This window comes from Mycteria americana, chromosome 3, assembly GCF_035582795.1.
Source record: "Mycteria americana isolate JAX WOST 10 ecotype Jacksonville Zoo and Gardens chromosome 3, USCA_MyAme_1.0, whole genome shotgun sequence".
Classification (NCBI taxonomy): Eukaryota; Metazoa; Chordata; class Aves; order Ciconiiformes; family Ciconiidae; genus Mycteria; species Mycteria americana.
Window position 1 is genome coordinate 28,290,026 of NC_134367.1, and position 18,135 is coordinate 28,308,160.

At 36.6% G+C, this 18,135-nt stretch overlaps 1 protein-coding gene across 1 annotated transcript in view; it reads right to left on the reverse strand.

Moving 5' to 3' along the window:
• The window catches only part of COL21A1 (collagen type XXI alpha 1 chain), a 118,792-nt gene that overhangs the window by 60,713 nt on the left and 39,944 nt on the right, over positions 1–18,135 (reverse strand). Inside the window, exons 6-10 of the mRNA XM_075497291.1 lie at positions 17,811–17,984; positions 15,204–15,281; positions 12,832–12,840; positions 10,905–10,988; positions 9,048–9,110 (exon numbers count right to left, since the gene is read on the reverse strand). Coding sequence (XP_075353406.1) covers positions 9,048–9,110; positions 10,905–10,988; positions 12,832–12,840; positions 15,204–15,281; positions 17,811–17,984 — 408 coding nt within the window. The remainder of the gene's footprint in view (positions 1–9,047; positions 9,111–10,904; positions 10,989–12,831; positions 12,841–15,203; positions 15,282–17,810; positions 17,985–18,135) is intronic.

The following is an 18,135-nucleotide window of genomic DNA, read 5'->3' on the forward strand; positions in this document are numbered from 1 at the left end:
AAAAGAGAATTTCAGGAATGCTTTACTAGAAATCAACATTGGCAGAACAAGAGAACCTTTACAGAACCCAAAATATATGCCTGAGATGTTTTGGTAGATTGGATTCAATGAGTACAGCAAAGATAGCCAGTTTTTATGCAAAATTAACAAGTTCTTTGGAAGAACCCTTTAACAGAGGCAAGTACCTGAAGAATAGGAATTTTACCAGCTCCATTAAAAACATGTCATTCCAATGGACAAAATGAGCTACAAAGAGGTTTGTTTTGAGAAAATATACAAAACAAGAAGAGAAATTGTCCTATAAAATTCTAAGGCTTTTTGGCTCAGACCTTTCAACAGGCAGCCCAAACTAAATTTGATAAATCCCATAAAATGGACTATCCAATTTCAAATACCCAGAATTTGATCTTGATTTGAACTGAAAGAACTAATAATCCTATTTCTAAATGGGTTTCAGTCTTAAAAACTTAGCACAAAATTTAATGGGGGGATTTCCACACTGGTAAAAAGGAGCTAATAGAACCTTTTCAATACAAGGAAGGCAATGTGTATGTCTGATTTCTTCTTTAAATCAGTCAGAGCTTCCTGGGAATAATAAACAGAGCTAAAATTATTTGCTGGGTTAGATACAAGAGAGTACTTGCTGTGCCCTCTTCCCAAAAGACATTTGAGCAGATGCCCGATGAGCCAGCTGGTAATGTTTAGTATAGAAGTAAACAGACTTCTAGGTCTCTGTCATACACAGATCCTTTATCAAACATTTCACTTTTAGTGCTCAAGGCAGTTCTAGCAAAATCAGCTTTAACTGTAAATGGTGTAGCATTCCCAGATTGCTTATAAGCCTCCCGGGTAGCTGAAACAATTCACCAAGCCAAAAAATGCCTTTAAAAGTTTATCCTTTTATTTCTTCTCCAAAAAAAGCAAAAAGTTTGTATGACTTCCTGTAGAATATAATTCTATATAAATAAAACTTTATTTCACATTTTAGATCTCTGGAATGTAATTTCCCTTCCTTCTCCTTCTAACTGAGTAGGGGAAGAACTAGAGGAGGACAATTTCCTGGCTGAACTGACTTTCAAAATTCACAAGATGAATGGAGGATGGCAGAAGAGTTACAAAACTGCATATTTAGCTCAGAGCTAGATCTTGTAATGTGATTTCAGAGCAAATCAAACACATTGTCAGTGTGTTTGTTTAATGGAAAGCCGGAACAGAGAAGATTCAAAAGGAACTTCACAGAAAGTCACAAAAATGAGAATCACTGTCTGGTACAAATAAGATAGCAATTGTTTGGACAAGTTAAAAACACCTTCTCTAAATTACAAAAACTGGCTTTCATAAAAACTGAGCATGTCTTTGTATCACTACTCCTTTTGCAGTACGGATCATCAATCTATACACTAACACCTACAATTTTTTTGCACTAAAGTCAGCTCAAGTCTTCTTTCCCTAACCTCAAAGCCTTCAGTGGGAGTAGGTATGTGACATACATACATATGCTCCAAGAACAGCTGTGCCATAGCTGACATGTTATGTAAAAGGGACAGAAGAGAAAATTCCCTTCTCAATTGACACAGACGAGTTCATGACCAAAGGTTCACTTTCAAATAAGGTGAAAGCACTAAATTTGCCACCAAAAAGAATTCTTTTTATTTGGACTTGGTTTTCTCTCACAAACTTTTCAGAAGACACACAAATGGTGTGGGAAGTATTATAGCTAACCATGAATTTGATACTCAATTTTGAATCCAGTTGCCTAAACACAGGCAGCTCCTGCCTTTTCAGATTTCCTAGACACCCACCAGTGCTAGAAGATAGTCGCACAAAATATTTGGCAGGCCTTCATCCTTTTGAAGCAGCAAGACAAAATACCTTACAGCATAAGAATCCCATACCTCTTGGGGTATATTAGTTAAATATCTGTTGAGTAATACAGGAATTTAGACACCCCATGTCTCTGTACACATGTAAACACTAAATGTAGGTGTCTTAAACTGAATCCCACCTCTAATGTTTCACCAACGTTGTCAATCAGCACTACTCCACAGCACTTTGTTTATATTCTCATTCGTTATTTTACATCAGTGCAACTGAAATCAGGATTATACAAAATCTCCCTCTCAATTTGTTGTGGGTGGGAACAGTACTAATAAATTTCTAGTGCCTGAAAATCTGTAAAAGCAAAGCAATAAACAGCAAGACACTGAGAATGTTTAGTTTTGTACCAGATGGCTGGGTATTTAAAAAAATCACAGATAAAATGTAACTTTGGAATTTAAAAAAAATGGCAATAATTTACAAATAATTCTAAGGGAAAAAGTTGAACAGACTTCTTAGGCCAAAGAACTTACATAAAGGACACAAACTAATTAGCAGTACTGTCATCATCAGTGAATTAAGAGCCTTGCTGGAAAGTGAAAGTTAGTTTACCTGCAGGGAAAAAATTGAGCAAGAAGGACATATGACAAGTACTAATTCCAAAGAACTTTTAGGTGCAATAGCACAGTAAACCTCAGAAGTGCACCTTCAATGCACCTGCATGCCTAAAGGACAAAAGTTCAGACAGCATTCATAGGTGTATCATGTCAGACAAATAAAAAATAAAAATAAAAAGAGGATGTACTGATAAGGCAATGACAACTGCACTGCACACTTCCTTACTGAAAAGCTTTTGGAGTCACTGAACAACATAAATGACAAAGGCATGACAACAGGACTACTTGGGAAAGACAAGGGAGAAGTAAACAAGCTCAATTTGGCTAGGAAATAACCAAGGATCAACAGTGATGGTCTAAAGATATTTAAGGACTGTAAACACTAAGTAAACAGAACTTAGAGTGATGTAACTAAGCATAATGGAATTCAACTGCAAAAGAAAAATTTAACTTGGTATTAGGAAAACATCCTGACAGAGAGGTCTGCAGACCTCTTGCGGAAATCTCTTGCAGAAAATCTTCAGTACATTTAAAGCCCAATTATCTAAAGCATTAGAAGAGAAGTCTTCAAACCCTTTTCATAAAATACATTACATCTTAAAGGACAGAAATTCTTATAGCTATTCAGACATGTATCCACACCTACACTCAAATTTGCAGTCATGCTATGACCTTCTCCCTCACTGGCAATATCAGTAACTAAAATCCTGCAAGGCAACAGAAATGTTAGAAAGTACTTGATATATTTGAATGAAGTGGTTTAGCCTTTCTCTGAGAAGTTGTTTATCATCTAATGTTTTTGCCCCAGGTCCTTCCTCTTCCTTTTCTCAAGGAGCTTTTTTCCCATCCTGCCCTCAACCAACCTTCTCTAACACCTCACTATGCCTGTACTCATCTGCCTACTGCTTCTCTTTTCCTTACCCCTTTGGACATGTGGATCAGTCCGGTGGTCCTCTCCAGCAGGTCTGTTTGGAGCTTGTGCCTTACTCCTTTCTCTGGGACTTTCTTAAGCAGTGGTAACTCAGGAGCTCAGAACAAGTGTCATCTCCTCTCTCCTCCCTCTGTTAAACAGCACGGCCCTGTAGAAGGCCTTCTTGTGGCACCAGCTTCTACAGCCTACCAGAACTGTCTCTGCAATGAAGCCCCTCTGTCTACACATACCAAAACATGAAAATGAAGGCCAGATCCAGCATTAGATCACAAAGGTAACTAAATGCAGCTTTTACCCTCCAACATAAATTTGGGGGTGACTCCTGACCAAAGATTTGTAATCACGTGAACATTATTATGAGAAAAGTACAGAAAAGTACAGAAAAGACTTGTTGCCTTGTCTGTTGCCTTTTTTTGCTTTGTTTTGTTTTGGCATGTTTAATTCTTTCTGCATTTGATTACACCTTCTTCCATTGGCTACTCTGTCATCTGCCAAGGCTTTCATAGCTCAGAGCCGCTAGCAGTATATTTTACCTGAGCATGATGTTCTGGCCTCAAATACCACAGATGAAAAAAAATCCATCAAGATTATTAAATAAACGGTCATAAATCCAGCTTAAAAAGTTCCTGAACTTCAGACTTCTAGGAGATGGGATGATGTACCAAAGGAGTATAACTTCCTGCTCGCTGCTTAGATATTCATCCTTATCACCTGCCCTCGGCCACTGCTGCAGATAGTCATAGGGTCTTTTGTCTGAAAGGTATAGCTGTATGCAACACAAGTAAGCATCAAGCATTGCCCTGATTTCAAAGTAGTAGGTCTCAGTGAATCTGTCACATGACTTTATCAGTCAGAACGGAGCAAACGTATTTCCTCTAAGAATAACAAGGTCACAGTGTTACTGAGGAATACGTATTTTTCTGGAATTGAGAGCAGCATTTTACAGCTGAATTATCAACTATGTCTGTGAAAGTTTCCTGAGAAAAGTAGCTGCAGAGCTTGTATCAACTTAAATCCCCAGGCAAACCATCCAAGGTATACAGGTAATTAATACAGGTAATACAGGTAATACAGGTAATACAGGTAAACCATGTATACAGGTAATCCTATGTATACATGAAACTATTACTCATTTTTATTCCAAAAGTACTGTTGAAATAGCTGGCCATTGCCATTATACTAAGTTCATCATAAAAGATTCAGCCTTCAGTTGGTCACCATGTATTATTAAACTCCAGGTAGTACAGCTGTAATAATGTTCTATAGTTTTTTAAAAATAAATATTGGAATGATCAGAAATTACTTATTATGTGAGGCTTTTGATACCTTATGAACTCTGTATCTGGGTATATCAGTAAAGTCAGTCTCACCAGATTATTTTTAAACTGCCTACTGCTTGTGGACACTGTAAAGACAAGGCAAATGGTTCCAAACTTTCATGAATGAAACTAGATGGAATACTGGAAAATTGTCCAGATTTGCCAGCTGCGTGGTTCAAAGTTCAAAATTGACAAATAAGTGTATTTTTTCATTTCTTTCAGCAGACTGATAACCTATCACCTCTATTAACCACAAGTGATCACTGCATAGACTGTGTTCATTTATTTTTCCCCTTAACTTGAGTTTTTCCCTAGTACGTATAAAGTATCCTTTGGAATAAAAAATGGCTTTGTGACTGCACAGTCAAGCTGCTGAGCATTCTCAGGGCCAGCAACCACTCCAGCTGCTTCTTTCTGATGAATAATGCCCATTAAAATGAGGTCCAGTTGAGATTCAAATACTATTTTTACCCTTGTGTTTATCTACCAGTGCTCTTTCTCCTGACAAGACAATTTAACCATTTCAGGTCAGGTCCCGAATGACATTTTTGATTGAAAAAAATGTATTTTCATTACTTATTATGTTTCTCACTTTTGAGGTTTTCTCCAGTTACTTCAATTGATCTGTCCTGTATGTATCAGAGTATGAAAAATAAACAGAGATGGCAAATAAAGGGAAAAAACAAAGAACCTATAAACAAAACTATTTAAAAAAAACAATTAAAGAATGATTGAAAATGAGCCATATTTATGTTCACTTCCCCAAATATTACAGCGAACAATTTTACTGGGTAACACCAGGTGAACAATTATTTTCTGGTACTACTGAAGATATTAATGGAAATTGTTTTGAATTTTTCTAGACTAAAACTAACTTTAAGTATTACAACAATCTAGCCAGCCCACAAAAAATAAATTAAATTTTCTTTGATTTTTTACTTTAAAAATCAGTTACATATAGTAGCATGCCTAAAACCTTTTTCAGAGGAAGAAACATTTTGTTGACCAGTTATACTGTTCCAAGAAAATTAATACCAGATAGGCAAACTGGAATAACTTTAGAGAAGAACATAAAAATGTGTTTTGGAACAGAAAAGACTGACTTTCCAGGAAAAGCTTTTCATGCAAAAGCCATTTGATTAAACAACACTGACTACACAACTACCTGTAAGCCTGTTGTGCTGTCTGAATTAAGAGCTTGCTTTTTGGAGTTCCCCAGGGGATACAGCTAAAAAGATTAATATGAGCAAAGTTACCTCAAAGAAAATCACTGACAGCACAGAAAATGTGCGAGTCATATTAGCAAATAGGTAAGCAAAACAGAAAGAAAAAGAGGGAGGGAGGAATCTGTTTTCCTGCACAGTGTATCTAAAGGGTCTCCCATCATTCATGGCTAAAAGCTAGCCTGGAAAGCACTCAAGAATCTACTGTAAGGAATAATAATGCACTGGCCAGAGCTGCAGATGATCTAATAGGTTTGCAATTATGTCCTTACAAAGAACAAGTGCAAAAAGCTACAGCTGACTTTTCAAAAAAATGAGTCACTTAATAAAGCTATAGGATTTAACTGTAAGCACTTCAAATAACATATGAACTTCAATTCAGCAAAATGGTAAAATTTCTCCTTTAGCAGGGCTTTTTGATTCTTTTCTAATTATCTGAGTCGCTTTTGTTAATCTTTTTTATGTTCAGAGAATGCCCATCTATGCACATTATGACTCACTCACAGCAAAAAAATCATAACTGCCAGATTACAAAGTTACAGAAAGACTACAGTATCAATTTATTTCTCCTTCGTGATTCACACCATTACAAATTTCAGTGCTTATGGGAAGATATGTAGCATTCAAGTAGAAACCTGTTAATAAAAGTATGAAAAAGTCATAACATTGTTTCTAAAACAATACTGTTGCAGCTGACTGGACACTTCAGAAATAAAGTCTTAATCTATTATTTAAAAGAGAGAATGGAAACTGACAGTTCCCTACCAATATCCACTCCATTCTGGCTTCACTAAAGCTTACACGATATCACTTTATTTTTCAAAATATCAGTTAGCTGGATTAAAGACAACTCTGCTATGCTTATCCATACTGCAAGTCTACTTCTACAAACTAGCATGGTCAAACTGTGATGGACACCTTCTCCCATGCAACTCTGGGTTGAAACAGTTTGTATACCTGTCTTTGTATAGGAGAACAGGACTGCTCTTCAGAAGCTTAAGCGCCATCAATAATCAACTGAAAAGTTATTCTGATTAGACTGCACTTCCCCAGCTCAGATTCCACCCATTCCTATTTAAAACCTGTATTTTAGAACCTGTAATTTGATCTGGAACCAAAATGTAGTATTTTATAGCACTGACAATTTCAATTCAGATTGTTTTCTCTATTTCTAGTTCCAAAAAACTTTGAAGATAATAGCTATCAAAAGCTGTTTAAGAAAAAAGCAAAAGTATAAAAATGTTTTTATATCAAGGAAAAATGAGGATCTTTGTTTAGGGAACTACTGAAAAATTCATGTACTCACTGCTCTCCTGGGCCACCAGGGCTACCATGGCCAGGTTTCAATATACCAAGTCCCATAGTTTAAAACAGAGGAAATTTAAAACAGAGAAACAATTGCATTTCTTGTTTTCAGTTCCTATTTTTTTCCTATCAAATTAACTCTGCTTCCAAAAGGAATCACCACAGTTAAATGAACCAGCTGCTATCCCTAAGAAAAGGCCAACACGTAACTAAGCAACAAAATAGAAGAAATGTGAACATTTTATAATGTGTAGCATGGAGCTTTCTCTTTGTAATTGGTAATATTTATTACCCTTACAGCATACACACTTCCAAGTATCAATGTCACTGTTTCCATCTTTAGCTGACATAGACATGAAATGCATTACTAGTATTAAGAATTCTTAACAAAAATAGAATGTTAGGTGTTTTTATGAAGCCATCAAACTTGGTGGGTAGTGCCTCTATAGTAGGAATAACATGCTAGAGGTACTAAAATTGGTAAGCAAGGGCAGATTTGGGAAGGACTTGTGATTAGTTACAATATCATCATGAATCTTTCCACAGGACAGAAAAATTACTAAAAGAGTGAAGTTGAAAGGTCCAATACAGCCCTTTGTTGTCCGTCTCTGAAATCTCTCTAGTTTGTCAAGTGTGGACAATATTCCTTCTAAGTCTCAACCAAACCCATAGGCTATTAGTTCCCCAGTCCATAATCCAATGTTTCTTTCATAAATGATATTGTCTTCTCTGCACTCATGCACTTATCTTTTCTAATGTTTTGGGACATCGTATATTTTTATTCTCAATAGTATTTGGGACTCCTCCCTAATTGTATTTTTTGTAGATTTCAAGACATGATGCTTACCTTCTCTTCTACTTCACCATGGAGATTTCAAAATAACACTACAACCTAAGGACTCAACCATAAAATTTAGTCCTCACAATAAGAATGAAAAGCTACAACAAATTAACAATTTCTAGTATGTGCATGCACTTTTCTTTTCCTGCTTTTGGTATCCAAGCAGAGAAATTATCCTCTTTGGAGAAGCAAACAATTTTTAATGCTCCCAACTGTCTTTAACCTTTTCCTTTTTCTTTTTCTTTTTTTTTTAAATATAAATAAAATAGCTTCTAATGAATAGTAAGCAACATCAGAGGCCACATTCTTAGAAAGGAAACATGGGTGGTCAAGTCTCCCAGCTTTTGGCCTGCCTTCTCTTAACACACCAGAGATACATGCACACCACCACTTTGGTGATACAGAGATGCCCAAATCAGAGATTTGAATACAGAGATCCTGGGCAGTGTGCCCAGGTGGCCAAGAAAGCCAATGGCATCCTGGCTTGTATCAAAAATAGTGTGACCAGCAGGAGTAGGGAAGTGATTGTCCCCAGGTACTCAGCACTGGTGAGGCTGCACCTCAAATACTGTGTTCAGTTTTGGGCCCCCCACTACAAGAGAGACATTGAGGTGCTGGAGTGTGTCCAGAGAAGGGCAACGAAGCTGGTGAAGCTGCAAAAATTCTTAAGCAGTAAAGATTGAAGGTCAGAAGGTAATAACTTAACTGCTGCAAACTGATGCAAAGACCAACAGGAGCACTCACAGCCTGTTCTCTGCTTTACAACAGTGCCTAACTCATGCTATCATATCTACAATATTCTAGCTTGAAACAAAAATACTATGATTAACATATTCATAGAATTGTTACATTCAAATAGCACTTAAGTGACATTCACAGTTTCAAAGAATGGAGACAAAATCATCTAAATTTGAAAATCGGGTATCAGTGGTACATGTTTTTTCTCCTGTTAGTTTTGCATTTACAATATATGACTAAGTTTTTAGTACTCACAGGCTTACCATCTGGACCAGGCTGACCAGGATAACCATGATTCCCAGGCTGCCCAGGGTCACCCTATGGAGAAGCAATATGTTAACACACAAAAGATATGAAAGAGCATTTTAAAATTAGCACAGAGCAACCTTAACCCTAATACATTCCACAAAACAGTGGACACAAGCCCAGATACCTGCTATTGAGGAGTAATTCCTACAGCAAAAAAGAACTGATCTTGTAACCCGCTCCCTGGGAAAATTCTCCCTAACTTCTTGTGCAGGACTAGGAGAAGTGAGCCCACACTCAGCTACAGCACAAGTTTGGCCCATCATCTCAAATGCTTTCAAGCTTGTTAACATCTTAATCAACAGAAATAAAAACACTTTTCATCAAATAGATGAAAAAATCTTTATTAAAACCTTGTAATCTAGTAGTTCTACTCTGAAGAAAACTCTCACCTGCTTTGGCTGAGTCTAGTTCTTCAAGCAAAGGCACTGGAAAGGCAGGGGCCAGCATTAAAACCTGCTAAATACTAAACTCCTCTCCACACACTTATTGCTGTCTAAAAAAATATATTCTTTTAGATTTCTTCTTATAAGGCCTTTGCAATTATTTTGATAACCTCTGTTATGACCATGTTAAAGGAAAAGAAAAGACAGTTCCCCAGGCTCCATGTTTATGGTAAGAAAGTAGGAACTTAACTTCCTACTCAATATATCCTCCTAGTGTATTAAAGTTCTCTGTTTATTTTACGAACGGACTTGATTTGAGCCCAGTAAAATCCAATAAGGCTCGATCTATAAAAACATTTTACTTCTACAGGAGTGTTAAGCAGGCACTGCTTTCTTCAGCCTGAACCATCAACAGACCTGTGGGTCAGTTACAACTGCAGAATTGTTATAAACAGGGAGGGAAATAGGAAATTAGCTTTCAATGTGACTGTGAAAAAACAACTATAAACCACAGAAATGTAATGCTGAACTAAATGGGAAAGGATATAGAATAATGCCTCTTTAGAAAACTGTAACAGTTTTAATTTGCTAAATTAATAACAGGTTATCCAGAATTATTGTTGTCCAAATTAAGAAGTTCAGGTTTGAGAATTGAGAAAAAAAAAATTTGCTTTCAAACATACTATCTAAACTATGAAATTTTATGCCTTTAACTTGAAAAGGTTAAAATATCAGTTACTTGTATTTTTAAATTGTTTTAATCTAATTAATTTTATTGTACTCCATTAATATCACAAACACACAAATCAAGTTTAAATTTATACAGTTCCAAAGTCCAGTACTCAAAAGTTAAGAAATACTGTAACTAAGATAACCTATACAATCTTAAATTGGCTTCCTTTTCACTCCTTCTGCAGTCTTTTGTGTTAGGCACCATCTTGTCACCTGTATTATTCAATTATCCCCAAACAAATATTATACTGCAATGCAATCGAAAGATTGCATATGAAGCAGGGATTTAAATAAAATTGTATAGGTCACCCTAATTCTGACATATCAGGTTTTTCTGAAAAAAAACCCTCTTCATTAAAAGACTTTTATTAACAAACTATTTCATTCTCAAACAATTAACAGTGCAAGATCATTTGCTGCGAGTAGCAAGGAAACACCATTTTACATCCGTGAGCATTTGCCTTTAAAAAAAATATATATATATATTTCTGTTATTAGGAGTTATGGCACCAAAACCTGGCCTTGAGGATCCTAATCACTATATTCATGCACTGGAAACCAGAACTAGGAGAACTTGTCTCCTACTTTTTGATCTGCCTGAGTATGACTGGCCAACATAAGATTTGGGGGGGGAAGGGGGGGGGGGGGGGAAGTCGTGTACGCTCAATAAGACAGAATGGAAACTTACTTTGGGGCCTGGCGGTCCTTGTTTTCCTGGCGGGCATATGCAGGGGGCAGGTGTTGAGCCTACATCACTAGGACCATTCATGCACTACCAAGAGTGAAATCAGCCATCAATACACATGCCAAAAGCATTCAACAAACGTATCATAACATTATACGAAGCTGCTTTTCCTTAGGTTGCATAGGTCCTGGCTTTCACTCCTTCGCTCACCTGGAACTTCTGCTTACCTGAATATTGCCCTCCAACTACTTTGCATGCATGAATTCATCATTTTACCCAGAAGAAAAATAAATAAAAAATTAAGTACTGATACTGGGCTGGTAACTAATTGATATTCATCATTTGAAGTGTGATCAGTTATCAAATATAATTATTTAATTAAAGTTTGTAAAAAGAATGTAATAAAAATTATGTATAGCATAATGACCACAACCGATGGGCATGCTATCATGTGTAGCAAGCCTGTAAAGAACGTAAAGCCCAAGTGTCCTACCTCCTGGGCATGTGTCCCAACTATGAAGCTACTTGAGGAAAGGTGGTGGTACTACCACTGACTCCTACAAGTCACAAGTCCTGGCCCCCAGGGTGCCCATCCTCCAAAGACCATTGGGTGACCTCCTCCAAACTGTGCTCCCTATACAAACAGTGGTAAACACTAAACCTTGGCAGATCACATCACCCTCTAGAGATTTTTTTTTGAGGTATTTACTTCTCACCATTGAGACCACATGAAACCTCAGTGTTTTACCAAGGCAGGCAAGGGGAAAGCTACTAGATCAAATCTATTTGCCCAAGGTCAGGCACCCGAAATTTAGATGCATCTGTACTAAATCTATATGCTGAAGTTAGATTCAGTGAATTCAGTAGCCAGCAGTGTGCCCAGGTGGCCAAGAAAGCCAATGGCATCCTGGCTTATATCAAAAATAGTGTGGCCAGCAGGACTAGGGAAGTGATCGTGCCTCTGCACTCAGCACTGGTGAGGCCGCACGTGGAATGCTGTGTTCAGTTTTGGGCCCCTCACTACAAGAAAGACATTGAGGTGCTGGAGTGTGTCCAGAGAAGGGCAACGAAGCTGGTGAAGGGTCTAGAGCACAAGTCTTATGAGGATAGGCTGAGGGAACTGGGGTTGTTTAGCCTGGAGAAGAGGAGGCTGAAGGGAGACCTCATTGCTCTCTACAAGTACCTGAAAGGAGGTTGTAGAGAGGTGGGGATTGGTCTCTTCTCCCAGGTAACAAGTGATAGGACAAGAGGAAATGGCCTCAGGTTGCACCAGGGGAGGTTTAGACTGGATATTAGGAAATTTTACTTCACTGAAAGGGTTATCAAGCATTGGAACAGGCTGCCCAGGGAAGTGGTTGAGTCGCCATCCCTGGAGGTATTTAAAAGACGTTTGCATGAGGTGCTTAGGGACATGGTATAGTGGTGGTCTTGGTAGTGTTAGGTTTATGGTTGGACTCAATGATCTTAAAGGTCTTTTCCAACCCATACGATTCTGTGTCTGTGTCTGAATTTTTTTTCACCCAGCAAGTTCTTAGAGCTATGGAAAGGCAAAAATTTAAGAAACCAATATACAAGAAAGCAGATTTTGTATTTAATAACATTTTACTCATATTTTCTAAAATAACGCAGACTTTTTACAATGTTCTCTGAATGGAATTCTTTCTCAGGCTCAAATGATTGATCAAAACACAAATCCACGTTTCCTTTGCAATGGTACCAAGTGAAGTTACAAGGATAGCATGGGTTTCTTCAGAAAACTTATTTTTGTCTATTGACTAGAGTTCAATTAATGGAAATCCAGCACTTTTAAGCTTAGCAAACCTCTGTCCACTTTTCAAAACAAAGTGTATATTCCCTAGAATAATAAGAAGTTTATATAAAGTCAAATACTACCTTAAACTGAGTTTGAGCAGTTTAGGATTGAGCCTACCTCTCCATTCTGAAACAAGAAGAAACACAGTTTAAGAGTACAGCAATATTTGTAATAAGCAAAATCTATTCATTTGTAAACACTACCAAAACCAATCATAAATTTAGGGCTGTAATTGTCAAGACATGATAATTCAAAATTTTAGACTTTCTCAGACTTATGTGCAGCTGCTATCAATGCATATGAATTTTTAGTTCATTTCGTTTAAGGGTCTTTCAACAGGAGCTACCAGCAGCAATTTTTAAAAGGCAACGACAAAACTAGAATTAATACTGAACTATGTAAATATTTACACACTAAATGTTTAGATTTGGGTCAAACCTTTTGCCAGGAGTAACTTCTCATTGAAAAATTCCTCTGCTTACTTATTCATGTCAGAGAATGTACCAAAATATTTCTAAAATCTCTGATCTCTGCCTGAATCCAGCACCTGGGAAAACATACAGCAGCGCAGAGGCAAGGCTGGCTTTTTCTCGCTTTCCTGTGCGACTGCATTAGACTCTGCTATCAACTGAATTGAGTTTTCCAGTATCTGCAACACCACAGAACAATCTATCCCCAAATACTTCAGCATACCAACCATGAAATTGTCTGTCTTAATGGTTTAGTCGCCACCATTAGCTGCACTGTGTACAGAAGTTTTCTAATGCACACAGTCACCACAGACTTCATACACGGTCTGTGGAGAGAGACAGCTTCCTCTGGATTCAATTTTCATCTTAGACAACCTCTTGAGAAGGTTATCTTTCTCCACAGATCATAGTGGGAGCTTAAAATTACTATGCAGCTAGGTATCTCTGGGAAATGAGATGAATTCAGGCTGTAATTAGTACATACAGACGCCGCTTAGTTCAGGATCTCTGACACAACCACACTCTGACAGAATACAGCCACAAACCACATATTCCTCCTTGGAGATCATCCAACATTTTTATGTTCTGAAGGAGTCCAGAATTTCATGGGTAAAGTCCAAATTTAATTTACAACAACAGCAAGTGAAACTAAACTGGCAAAAAGCAATCTTTTTTCTTGGACTTCTTGCCAAATCGCAGAGAACGCAAGATATGATGGACTCTTTAGTGTTTGCTTTCTTTATGCAAAAATTTTTTTCATTTGTTTACTTTTCCTACTTCTATTTTGTAAAGAGCAAAAAGATATGTGGTGCAGTTAGCCAAATACTAAACTTACTTCAGGATTTAAAGCTAACTTTACAAAAGTGTTCCTGAACCCATTAGTTCCTGACACACAGAGTCAGATTTCAGAAGAGCTAATAATCCAGCCACCTACTCGTTGCTTAAATGATAGCTGTGAGTTTTGAAAAAGCCCTAATAAGGGTGCTGATTGCAACAGACACACTGGCCCCAAATACATAGAAGAAAAACAGACTAGCTGGGGGTCTGTGCAAGTCTGACAAAAAATAAAATATCTGGATGTTGAAGATTCACAGGTTCTATTGTCAAACTGGCTAAATGGTCCTAATACGAAACCAAATCACAACATGAAGAATATGGGTTTACATAGTAAGACACTGTTGTCTGATTATCATCTCAGTTTGTTTTAGACACCAAACAAAGGAGAACATTTTGAAGGAAAGTGTACGTATAAAACCATCTCTTGCTTATATTTTGAGATGGGAGCTGAATGCTTATGGAAATCTGGCTCCAAGTGAATGAATAGTTTCCAAATCTGTTTGCATGTGTTTTACATTTCACTGCATAATTAACTGTAAGAAAGAGGGCAAAGAGAGGGTGAAAGGATCACCATAAGCTTCCTAACTGTATACATGAATCATAAAATCCTGAACAGGACTTTATTTTTGTCTTATCCATAACATACTTCATGAAATCTTGGCAACATTTCAGTTCATGGGATATTTAACACAGACATCAGCATAGATACTTCTATCCGCATAGATACTTCTGATAGGAAAAGGTGATTTAAAAATATAGGTTTGTTGGTTATGTACAAAAATTTCAGAGATTAAATGACTTGACAAGTAGCAAGAACTACATCAGATAAATTAAAAAGTAATATTTAACGTATTTTACACTGCTGTAACCAAGCAGGTTTTTCGATTTATAACATTTAAAATCTTAAATTGTAACTGAAGATTCTGAGATTCTTCTATATTGCTGTCAAATTTCCACCATCAAATATCTAAACTAAAAAAACTTTTAAAATACATTTGTGCAAAAATAAGGCTGAAAACAGACAAGTTCTGTGTCACTGGATATTGCACAGGTAACAAGCGTTTGTTTGGACCAGCTGAATCAATGTAGTATTACTTATTTGAAGAATTCATTGAGTCAGCTTTAAATAGTGGCTTGTAAAAAATGCCAAGTAGTCCTCAAAAGTTCATCTATCATACTCACAAATCCTGGGATCTCACAGACTGTTTCTCGATTATTTTGCTCTGGGTCACAGTAGATTCGCAGTTTTTGTATATCAAACTAAAATTCAAAACATAAAAAAGACTTTTTTTAGAGAAAGTGTTAATAGTCTGATACTACATTAGTTTAAACTATACTCTTCTTAAATTATATCATCCACAAGTTTAAAAAAATGAACAAAATATTAAAAAGCAAGAGAAACTTGGAAGATCTGTGTGTCCACTACAGCTAAAAATCAATCAAAGATGTAGAAACATTTTTAGGCAGGCTAATCACAACGACTAATACATGCAACCAATTAAACATTCTGTAACAGAATTATTTAAAGAAAAATAATCAATCCAATATTTTCTTTTCTAAAATAACAGAAATCACCGCCCCTAATCCTTGGCAGTAAATCTAAACACGCACAGCACGAATTACACTGGCTGCCAATATCATTGGGAAACAATTTACAACAGCACAGGCAAAACCAACCTTTTCCTTTTTACCTTAACACTGGGAAAATGTTTCTACACTGACCTGTCTCTACTAGATGTAAGATTAGTAAGTTTTGGTGAAGCATCAGAAGGCATCCCTAACGCTTGAAAGAATTTGGTTTAGAGTTCAGGTGTATAACGAAGCTTTAGAAAGCAACCAATAAAAACACTGGCACCAGGGAAGTAAAAGTTTGTGCCATTCTGCTCCGTCGTTATAATCCAGAAAAATGAAAACACTGACATCAGTTTTTCTAGCATAAACTGTCATGACTGCAAAGAGAAAAAAAGCCCTGTTACACTTATTTGAAATCATAGACCGTAAGTTGGGCTAGGAGGGGAAGAAAGCACAGAAAAAGGTCTGTTAATACCATGCCTAGGAACATGTGTTTTCAAATTTAAAATGTCTACAATTCACAACACTTAAGTATGTACAGAAGTTTATCATCTCTATACTGGCAAGCACTTCAGCCAGTAAGAACCTAATTAAATTGAGAACACTTGCAAAATATCACTAGAAAACATCTGAATCGGAGCACAGAAAGAGAATGAAAATTCACCAAAGAATCTCTGAAGAATATTCTTGTATCATACTTTGTATCCAACTCCAAGTGATTTTCTTAAAGGATTTCAAAATACCTTTTCACTGAAAGGCAGTATGCAGATTCATTAAAATACTTCTCTATAATCATAGCTTAAATAGAAATATCCTGGCAAAGTTTGACTGTTAATGCTTTGCAGAATGCATCACAGTCTGAGAAAGTGGAGAAAGGAAATACCTTTTTTAGATTACAGAAATCATCTGGAAATACACAATTGCAACCAGAGGCAGATTTTCTACTTTTCTTCTGTCCACTATCAGAAGAGGATCTTACACAATTCGACATTCCAAAAATGTTTTCATTTTTATTGTAGATAACATGTCTTGCTACTAACACGCTTTAACTCAGAAACTGTATTATCAGGAATCTATGAAAGTCCCATTTCTGCAGTGACTTAAGAGAAAATCGAAGACACAACAACAAACAAATCTCTAATCCTAGCATGCACAAAACTATAAAAATGGGATAATCCTGCACTGACAGAGAAAATGCATGAGATGATTGATTACAATTCTGAAATCTCTACTTCCCTTGCAATAAGTGCTTGAAGTCCTATCAGAAATCCATGACAAAACTCAGTAGTTTTCACAAAGGGGTACTTTAGTATATGGACAATGTTCCCACCAGAAATGCTGAGTCACACACACAGTGCATCATCCAAGTTTCCATGTACACTTTTAGCATCTGATAATAATAGAACTGAAGCCTGGCTACAAATACACAAAATTCAGGAGTAACTGAGTAAAGATATCTGAAGAGAGTTAATGAGAAAGTTAATGAGTAAAGAGAGTTAATGAGTAAAGACATCTGAAGAGAGCAAAACACATTAATATATTTTAATAGGAGCAGTAAGGATCATGAAATTAGAGTACAAAAAAGGCATAGCTTTCAAAATAACTAAAAATAACATCTACTTATGTAATTCAGTATTTCTTAGTATTGTTTCCATCACTATCAGTCTAATTAGTAATGTCATTACCACATTGCTATAAATATAAGGAAACATTCTATTTAGCCAACATCTGGAACACTGTCAACATGATAGTCTTCACCACTGGTCTACACAGCCTTTACCTATACAGCCTGAAGTTTCAACCAGTTTTTTGGTGTCTGCAAAGAGCTGAAGGCAAAAGGACTTCAATGTTCCTCAGAAAAGAGTGTCAAGTGTCACTCACACTTGTGTTTCCTCAAGTGTCAAGCACAGAGGAAATCCCCTGCTTTGAGACACTGTTTCCCAAATTTGGGCGACCACATTGCATCAAATTTGTGTTTCAGCAAAAAAGAATGCTCCTTGAAGTCAGTGACACCAATTAAGCACCCACCGCATAGTATATATCAGTTGTGCTGAGTCTTCCTGACCATTTATGTTCCCTCTTAACTATTAAAATTTTGTATATTAAATTTCAGCCTAGTATAATTACGAAGAGTAAGTTCAAGAAAACAGAAGGCGCCAATGCAATGTTAACCTACAGTACAATTTCTGAATTATTGTGGTTTTAGCATACACTTACCTGTACAGTTTCCTCCTTTTCAGAATACTTTCCTATTTGGGTTAGGCCACTGATGTAAATACCTAAAACAGGATGTAATGGCTTCGTTTCAATTTCTTGGTCATCTATATACAAAGTTACAAAGTCTTCTGTTACTAAGAGACGAATTTGATGCCAGCCTTCATCAAACAATGTCTAAGAAAAGTGAAGAAAACAGAATTGTTTAAAACAAAATGTTTTCAATTTAAAGAACAATAAAACTGCATTTCAACACTTAAACTACTGTTAATGGTTGAGATGATCAATGTTCAGGTTTTGTCATACAAAAAATTGTAAACTGTAGAGG